The sequence below is a fragment of the Hordeum vulgare genome, chromosome 6H, assembly GCF_904849725.1.
Source record: "Hordeum vulgare subsp. vulgare chromosome 6H, MorexV3_pseudomolecules_assembly, whole genome shotgun sequence".
In the NCBI taxonomy this organism is placed as follows: domain Eukaryota; kingdom Viridiplantae; phylum Streptophyta; class Magnoliopsida; order Poales; family Poaceae; genus Hordeum; species Hordeum vulgare.
Window position 1 is genome coordinate 19,214,522 of NC_058523.1, and position 9,650 is coordinate 19,224,171.

Below are 9,650 nucleotides of genomic sequence, written 5' to 3' on the forward strand. Positions count from 1 at the left end.
CAATGTATGTGATATTTTAAAAAAGTAAAAAAATGGTCTGTAAAATTATAAATAAAATGTTTCATAACATTCAGAATTATGTAAATTACATTTTTAAAACGTCACGAGTTTAAAAAAATGTCTTTGAGACATTATGAGAAAACGTTATACTATGTAAAAATTAGTTCACAATAATTTAAAAACAAGGTGTGCATCATTACAATATTGTTTCAATTTGTATTTGGAAAATGTTTTCTATTGAACGGAAGCAAAATATTTGTCGCATCCTTTAATTAAAAAAAGAATAAAGTTTTGTTACAAATACCACCCCTGTTACAAAAAAAAATTATTGTTCGAAAATTATTATCCCTAGCCTTTTGGCACCGGCGTCGACCCATAGCGCCACCTCCGTCTTGATGATGTTGACTAAGATCGGTGGTGGTGCACTCTTTTCCAAAAAATGTTTAATGTGTATTCAACGAATGTGCAAAAACATGTATCTCAAAAATGTTAAGCATGTATTGAAAAATAAAAATATATACAATGTGTATAAAACAAATAGACATCAGAAAACATACTTCAAAAATTGCGGTACATATATTTAAAAATGTTGAGCATGTATACAAAAAACGTACAGTGTATGAAAAATGTAGGCACGCGTTAAAAATAAAAAGAGGGAAAGAAATAAATCAAAGGAAGCTGATGAAAACCGAAGAAAAAGAAAATTAAAATAAATAGAAGTAAGAAGGCAAAAAAATAGAAAATGGATAAAACACCAAAAAAAAGATGCAAACAGCGAAAACCCGATAACACCATAGGGAGAATAAAAGTCACGTGGCGGCTATAGGACTGGGTTGGCCCAATGGTCCCTGCAGCAAGCCGAAGCTATGTCTTGCAATAAGTGAAAGATAGTTCCCGCGGATTTTATGTGCTTGATCTCGAAAATTCGCTTGTGCCTTGTGGTTGTGTTGGCTTTGGTACGAGAGGAAAGATCTCGGCAAGATATGGATGGGTTTGGAGAATCCATGCTATAAGATGGACTCTCTACGCTTCTACTACTATCATCATTGGCAAAGATACCATGCCTCATTTCTGGACTCCCTTAGCTCAACCGGAAGAAGCCAAAGGGCATCGCTCCTCTCATCTACACATCCTCCTCGCGTAAAAATGGGAAGTTATAGTCTTGGCGAACAATGCTTGGGTTTGCAAAATGCTTGGGTTTGCAAAATCAACCTTGACGAGGTCGCCTTCATGGAGCACCTACAGGATTTATTACACACCTTCCCAATGATGTTCAAGATGACTCAATATGGAAGGGCTCACCAAGTGGGCAATACTCAGTGACTTCGGCATATAACACGCAATTTATTTGGTCAACAAGCACATATTGTGATGTTCCATTTGGGGTGCTTGGGCCCCACCAAATGCAAAAAGATCACTTGGTTTGCAGTCCAATCTAGTATTTGGATGGCCGACTTGCTTGCTTGGCGTGGTTGGCTTTTTTTTGTATTTATCCACTTTGCAAACAAGTTCAAGAATGCTGGGCTCATCTATTTTCAAATATCGTTTCACAATCCCGATTTGGAACCTCGTCAAAGATTGGCTAGGCCTCCATACTATTGACACATCAACTTAGTCCTTAGAGCAATCCGTGAAGCGTTGGTGGGGCAATATCCTAAAAAAGCAATGACCTCCCACACCATGCTCGTTGGTTGATCTATTTTGAATAGGAGGAATGCACGAGTCTTTAGACACAAATCAACTCCACCGGCGTTGATCTTTGGCACCAACGAGGGAGAAGCAAAACTTCGGGTTATAACGCGAGCTAACAAACTGGGTAATACATGTCGGGAGAGTAACGACATTTTGTAATATGGCATGTGTGTAAGTGTAACAAAATTACATGCTCCTCTCTTAGTTAATGGATGATGCAAATCATATGCCTTTGTTTCAAAAAAAAAACTACACATATTATCAACAAATCTAACATAAACAGTTAACTGTACTTTGTATATCAGGTATAGGGAGAGTGCTTGAAGCGCCTAGTAAAAAGTGTCAATGGATATATCTAGGTTGAAAAATAGCATTCCACAATAAAATAATTTTGAAATGAGGTCTAGTAAAAAGTGTCAATGAATATATTTTGCAGTGAATGTTTTGAAAAAGGGCTCCATGGAGCTTGAACACTGCACTCATGGTCCAAAGTCCAGAAAGCGACCGTGCTGCAAAAATAAATAAGTAATAAATGTCCCGTTCTCTTTTGTAGTTACAGGCATGAGCTAATTAGGTAGAAAATGAGCTGAGAAAATATCCGTGAACTAGATCCCCTTTTTTCCAGGGTTTGCCTTGAAAATACAACACATGTCCTGGCCACATTGCTCTATGTACCATCATTCGATAATTAAACTGGCTGGCCCAAACGTTCGCGTACATTTTCTAATAAAAGGTTTAATGGTGCATTTTCTATAACCTCATACCTATTTTGGAGTATACTTCCTCCGTTCCAAAATTAAGTGTTTTCTTATTTTGAGACGGAGGTAGTAGGTGATATGTTACTTTGCAGATAGAAGGTGCTCATAAGCTTACTGAAAAAAAAAGGGAGGGGGAATATTTTGCAGCCTTTTCAAAAGATCAGGAATAGTCCCAACAGCCAGCTCCCATCCACCAACCAGCGTACGGAACACCAATAGCACAAAAATAGAAGCGCGTCTCACATCTACTTTTGCCTCAACCATCGTAGCAGCTACTAACTGAAGGGAGGACAGACCAGAGCTGTAGTTCACTAATATTATTATTAATCCAAACGCACCAAAATGTCAATTATAAGAGTTTCAAACCGTTTACAACTTATTTTTCTGCGTCCAGACATTATTGCCAGATTTTTCAAACGGGGCGGCGACAGACCGACGAACAGAAGGGATTCAGAGCGACAGATCCTATGATGATGTTTATTGCGAAAATACAACCCACAGCCATCTACTAAAAGAGTTACATCCTCGGGGAGGTACAGGAGGGGTGTACACATACTTACACGAATCTGTAAGCTAAAAGAGGGAAAAGAAACTAGAACCGACGCTGGCAGCTACAAAGAAAACAAGAGAGCTAAATTTTACAGGCTGCTTCCTATCTCGGTCCCCAGGGGGCGCCACCTAGATTCCCAGCTTGGGCGCTGCTACCATTGGGCATCATCACGCCACCATACTGGGGCGCTGGAACAGCAGGGACCCCGGCCACGGCCGCCGCCCCGCCCTGCTGCGCCGTCGCCGGCCACCAGGTACTAGGCTGCTGCTGCTGCCATGTTTGCGAAGGCTGAAGCTGCTGCTGCTGCTGCTGGACCAAGGGGAGCTGCTGCTGCTGCTGCTGGCTACTGAGGCTGTACTGCATTGCAACCTGGGGAAGGAGAGGCTGCATTGCATTTGGGTTGTACTGCTGGTACGCATGGTGGACCTGCTGCATGGTGGGTAGCGGTGGTGGTGGTGGGAGTGGTTGCTGCGGAGTTGGTGTGAATGGCTGCTGCCGCTGCTGCCTACTTTGCTGGGTGGGGTTCCACTCTGGTATATCATCGTCGTCGTCGTCAGCCCACGGACGCGATTCAACAGATGATCTTTTACCATACTTCTGAACCAATTCCCGCATTTGCTCTACTGGGCGAGCAGAGGTCGGTGCTACACGCCGTTGGCCCTTGAAGGCATGCAATGTTACATTAGCAGCGGGGTTAACAAAATTAAATTCGGGAAGATCGTCCTCGTCCCTGCGGGCAACAACACCAGGCCCAAACCCTGGGGGCACATCGTCATCGGTTACATCCTCCTCTTGGTGCTGGTGGTGGCGCTGGCTGGGAAAACCTGGTGGCCCGCCATGGGAGTTCTGGGGCGCAGAGGGCCTATGGGCCGAAGTAGAACCAGTGACCTGGGGTTTCCATGGGGCCGACTGCCTCTTGGAACCATCATGCCTCTGATGGGAGGACACCCTAGGAACGCTGGGTCTCCGCCAGACGACGATCCCAATGATCGACGTTTCGGCCACAGCTAAACCACCCAAGTGCTCCTTCGGCAGGTGCTGGGACAGAATCTCCACAGTTTTCCCCTGAGGAGGGCACAGGTACAGCTCCAGTCCATCTGCAGGTTCAGCTAATCCCACTCTCTCATCTGCAATATATGAATCAATTGTCTGCAAAAGAACGAGCCAGTTTAGTGAAAACAATCATCAAACCTCTGCTAAGCTCAAGATGGGTGATCTGACTTAGAAAAGGAACCTGCGAAAAATGTTGGCGGCCACTCTCCGGAGAACCCTCCTTCCAGCACAGCTCAGTTACCTATAAAAGTAGCAGTAGAAGATAATTAAAACAGATGGTATGGATACTCGATGGCGAACAGAGAATTACATGCAGCACAGAACACAGAATCTAACCATGTGCATGTAGACATTAACCAGTATTCAGTGGGCATACAAACACTAGAAGGAATACAGCACTATTTGCATTTCTTAAGCTACCTAGAGAAATAATTCAATTGGGCAATACCAACCTAATTGCATGATAACTGTAGACCCTAAGCACAATAACAATTACAAGTACATACATTGTTCTGATCCAAAATATAAGTACCAGCTAGCTTGAGAAGTATAAACATTATCAAGTACGTACAGATATGGATTTCTTAAGCACCAGCTATGAGAATTTTCTGGGGAGCAGCATAGAAGTACCAACACACATGCATATGTCCATGCCTCTAAACATCAGCGGATCTAGATATTATGAAAATCTCAACAAACATGACATATGCCATTCTACCAAAAAACTTACCAATATTACTTTTTGAAATATTGCCAGTTTAAAACCCTCCTTCAAGGTAGAAACTTTAAAGGAGCACAATTGTAACATGGAGTGTTATCTACCATCCACAACACAATGGAAAGAAGCAAGCATAAAGATGTAAAACCATAACCTTTCCAGCAAGAACATCATCTAAAAACAAATTACGCATTCAAAACAGAATTACCATTATAGCGCGGCTCCTAGATTTGGGAAGCTGTTCGACAAATTCCTGAAAAGCACTAAGTTTAACTCTCCCCTTGATTTCAATTAAGCTACTCCATTCTTTCCCAGATGGCTTTTCACCACTGTACAAGAGAAATTTTAAGATATGTCAGAACCAATACAAATATGAAGTACAGAATAAGGTTGCACGTAGTCAAACAGCAGTCCATAATCATTAGTTTAGGAGCTAACGCTCAGATTTATCTTCTCATTAATGCAGATCATGCACAATGACTCAACTTCCACATATGAGATGATGAGAGACCAAGTAACTGGCATTCCTCTTAATTGTACTAGCAACTTAGCAAGTACTAGCATGTGCTTTGCATGCTAAGCATTTTTTTTCACAATTGTTTAGCACTTAACATATCTATATAAGTTAAAAACATGCAGTTCAAAAATAGTCCGAGTATAATAATTTGGCATATCATTTACATACAGTGCTTTCAATTGTTCTCTTCCACCAGCCTTATTTTTTTTTAGAACTTCAAACATATTTTAATCACGAATCTCAACCATTCTTTGGTAGACAGGAATTCGTTGGTACAGGCCGAATTCAAACTGCACGTAAGCATAACTATTTGCAGGATATATATAAGCTCACCCAATAATGCATTCTCACTGACAAGAGAAAACATTTCATTCTTCAGTTAGAATCTCTAATGCTGTATGGCAATTGGGAGAGAATGGCAACGGTTTGCCAGTTCTACAGAATAGCGTGTGACAACATCTTGTGAGCGATAATAGAAAAAAATTCTAGCTTGCAGGTGAACATTCAAGAGAGTGGTTCAGAGGCTGGCTGAAGACCACCATCGTCCGATAAAAGAAACCAATGACACAGAGTGACTGGATTTACCCCAGTTATGAGTATTGGATTTCTAACATCGACGGCGTGTGGTGGGAAAAGGTGTAGACGGTGAGGTAATTCCTTTTTCGGAAACTCATGAACTGCATTGCGGTATAGAAACTGTCCCGTTTCAATAACATATAGTCCTGATTGAGTGGGTTTCCACCCATGCCATTAGAAAACTGACGGTACATAGCATAACACAGTGGCATCAAACAAGTTCAAGAATGCAACATACAGGATGATAACCAAAGGTAATTAAAAGACGTTTTAAGATGATGAAACTGAAGAGGGAATGTGATTAGATCAACAAGACATGCTAAGTTGGTAACAACCGAACAATTCTCCAATGAAACAAACCTTTTGAAAATGGCAACAACATTCGTGAGTGACGATAGAGTCAGCTGAATCGCACCCTCCCATATACTCTCGCGAATCATAGGAACAGCAGTATTCTTATGGTCCATAGTCGAAACAGGATTCAAGGTATTAGCACTAGGAGCAGCAGGTTCTTTAGATTCAACTTTCCCAGGGGGGGATTTGATTAACTCTCCATTGTGTGGCACATCAGGAACAAACTCTGAACCAATCTTCTGTTTGGGTGATTCTGGCTTCTGTTTGGGTGATTCTGACTTGGACTCAGATTTACCCTGTAAAGCCGGCACATCTGATTCAGATACGGTCTTCTTTTGTGCAGACTGCTTATCTGCTGTTTCGGGAAGTTTCTCGGATTCTAAGGTGGAGCTAGGTTCATCAGAATCACTGAGATCTTTTTGCGGTGTCCCAGCTGATAAATTTTCAAAAGGTGGCTCAGAATCTAACCCCAGCATGAATTCATCTAGTGAAGGAATCGGTGGAAGATTCTCTGCGTCTTTTAAGTCATCCACCATAAGTTCATCAATAAGATCTGCTTTCTCATTTTCCATATATTCAACGTTGCCTGATGAATCATTGTCACCTGTCCCAGCATCCTCATCTTGTGACATGCCATCAGAACCCTTGTCCTTAACTTCTACACCAGTTTTATCATCCATACTTGTTTCATCATTGGTTTTTGTTTCACTTTCAACAGCTTTTGATGGAACATGAGATAGAACATTACCCCCAAGCTCAACCTCCACTGAAATACCATCAGGTTCTTCTATTTCAACTTGGAACTCTCCTTTGTGTGTTTTCCTCACTAAACGTCTGACATCAACTTCAGTGTTAGGAAGGACAACCATTTTTTCATGTTCTTCGGCTTTAGCCAACCGCCACTCTGAGAGCTCTTTGGAAGCAAGTTCCTCTGCAGTCATTGAACAAAGGCGTTCGGGTGCAAGTTCTCCAGATATGACCCTCGACCTTAACTCAGGATTGCCTTTATCTTTCAGATTAAACAGAAGAGACCTGCCTCTCTCCTTGTACTTCTTGTTCACTCCACCAAAAAGTTTAAAGAGTTCCTCTTCAATTCTAAACGCCAAGCTTTCAGCCTTCTGGATCATACTACCCTTATCTGCTGCTGCCTCATCTGTAGACTTTATTCTTTTTGATTCAGACTCTGTGAAATTGCCCGTAACCCCAGACTCAATATCAGAAGTCCTGTCCCTCTTCAAATTAGGTTGTGTCACAGGTTCAGGCATCCCAGCAGCAAAATCAGAAACCCAAGAAAGGCCATGACCTTGCAAGAGTTCATCTGTGACGACCATACTTTGACCTAATACTTCATCTTCTGAAGAAAGATGCTTCAGTTGTTGCTGTGTGTCACCATTTGTGGTTGTGGTCATGTCTGATGCTATGCCACAGCCTAACTTCTCATCCCGCTCGCATTTCTTAGCAACATCAGCATTGTCTGCCTCTGAATTGGTTGTACTCGCATCCTTGGATGTGGTCATCACTGTATCATGCACTTCATCTCCCTCCACCTTCTTCTGGTCGGCTGACCCATCAGACTGCAGGTTCTGAGCAGATTGTTTCTTATCCTGCTGGTCAGAATCCATTACGAGTGCAGCAGAAAGTGATTCCCTGAACTTTGATCTCACAGATTCAAACTGCTGAGGCTGAGGCTGAGGCTGAGGCCTTGATGGTTGCTCTTTCTGTGCAGGACGCTTGGTGGACAATGCAGATTTCATCATCTGAACCTTTGGAGAAGCAACACTTTTCTTTCCCGCAACAGATGGCGACAGCTGAGATCCAGTCGCTGCTGGCAAAGATGTCTGAATATTCAGCACCTGCTGAGGCGGCCTCAATGATACTCTGCTTACAGATTGTGCCCCCAAAGGATGTGAAGTCTCTGGCCTGGAAGCACCAGCTTGGGCAGCCGCTTGTTGACTCATAGGGACAATATAATATGAACTAGCAGGCACCGAAGCTCCCACAGAGAACATTGGCTGTGCACCCCAGCCAGCAGATAGGGGTGGATATAACGCAGCGGGATACCCAGTCTGGGTAGGTTGGATATTTGAAGAGGGGAGCGCTTGAGATCCCATGCTAGCCGGCATGGGTTCCTGGCCCTGCTTTGATAACTCCATTGTGCAGCTTCTTTTCAAATCTCCAAGACATAAGAATGAGAACAATCAGTCAATGAAGCTCAAGAGCGTAAAAGGATGAACGGTGAAATGAAATGAAATGAAATGAAACGAAACTTCTGCACTACTTTGCAACTCAAGCGTGGCCTATGCTATGTTGAAGGAGCATACAGATGCGTACATGATGCAGCCAACCGCACAAGCCTGCACAGAACCAATCGAATGCACAGGACCTATGATCTACAATAGACTAAAAAGCGATGTTCCACCCTCACTGTATATTGTTTGGAGCGATGAAAAACACGACACTGGTATATTTCGTCATGAGCCGCACACTTCCTACAAATTATACTACTATACGGAAGCACTCCAGCAGCTTTCCTACCATGGAAATCACAGCATACTGCATACATATATACGTAGAGCCCCAACCAAAATCACATGGTGCTAGAGTACATGACAGCAAGGGACAATCACGCGTGCTTCGTCCAAACTAAACCAAACCCAATCCAGCCGAGGAGTTTTCCGCAGCTAGGGTTCGGCAGCAGATGTATGTATAAGAACAAAAAATGGTTAGGTTTAGGGTCTACCGACCGTGTATGCGTACCTTGGGATTGGGCGGGGTGGGGTGGGGGAGGAGGGGATCCGTCGACGAGGCGGTGCTACGGCTCGCCGCCGCGGTGGCTCTTGGTCCTCGCCCCTCGCCTTGGTCGCGGGCCGCGCCGCTCGGTTCACGCCGACATGCCGCCGCGACCGGGAGGGGGAGGATGGAGGGAGTCGAGGGGGCGTGCGCCGTGACCGGGAGCAGCGGCAGGAGGGTGGGTGGATGCGCCGGCCGGCGGAGGGAGCGGAGGTGGGTGGGATCGCTGGCTTGGTGCGCCGCCGCCGCCGCCGCCTGCGGTTGGGATGGGGGATAGGAGTGGAGGAGGGGATTGGGGTGGGGTGGGGTGGGATGGGTGGGTGGGTTACGGCGGCTCGTGTCACGTGAGGCGCATCTGCTCTGCTCCTCCACCTCGGCTGCTGGTCGGGTCCGGCCACGTCGTCTCGACAAACCAGGCATTAACTCAGATTTTTTTTAAATTATCATTCCCTCCGCCTCGGTTTATAAGTCATTTTATATTAAAAAAAAATAGTCGCAAAACACTTAGGCGCCGTGCATTAACTTTCACCTCGTTTCTTGCCTTTGATCTGGCCCATATTGTAGCTGGTGATGGGCGCTCGGGAGGACTAGTTTTTTTCCGTAATAATGCTTGTGGAGTGGCGGTGAATTTTATGATTGCGA

The 9,650-nt window shown here is 44.1% G+C and overlaps 1 protein-coding gene across 1 annotated transcript; it reads right to left on the bottom strand.

Annotated features, from left to right (window-relative positions):
• Window positions 1-2,899: 2,899 nt before the first annotated feature.
• Window positions 2,900-9,383, bottom strand: LOC123406265 (death-inducer obliterator 1). The gene is made up of 5 exons (XM_045099750.1): window positions 8,976-9,383; window positions 6,225-8,391; window positions 4,980-5,100; window positions 4,235-4,294; window positions 2,900-4,149 (listed from the first exon to the last, which is right to left on the bottom strand). The coding sequence occupies exons 2-5, from the start codon at window positions 8,369-8,371 to the stop codon at window positions 3,103-3,105; spliced, it is 3,375 nt and encodes a 1,124-aa protein (XP_044955685.1). The 5' UTR covers window positions 8,372-8,391; window positions 8,976-9,383; the 3' UTR covers window positions 2,900-3,102.
• Window positions 9,384-9,650: the final 267 nt, after the last annotated feature.

What these genes read in the sequence shown, in the direction of transcription:
- LOC123406265 (XM_045099750.1), bottom strand. Translation starts at nt 8,371, where the DNA reads ATGGAGTTATCAAAGCAGGGCCAGGAACCCATGCCGGCTAGCATGGGA. An exon ending in CTAGGAGCCGCGCTATAATG is followed by an intron (nt 4,295 to 4,979) that starts GTAATTCTGTTT and finishes CTACTTTTATAG; the next exon opens with GTAACTGAGCTGTGCTGGAA. An exon ending in GCCGCCAACATTTTTCGCAG is followed by an intron (nt 4,150 to 4,234) that starts GTTCCTTTTCTA and finishes GTTCTTTTGCAG; the next exon opens with ACAATTGATTCATATATTGC.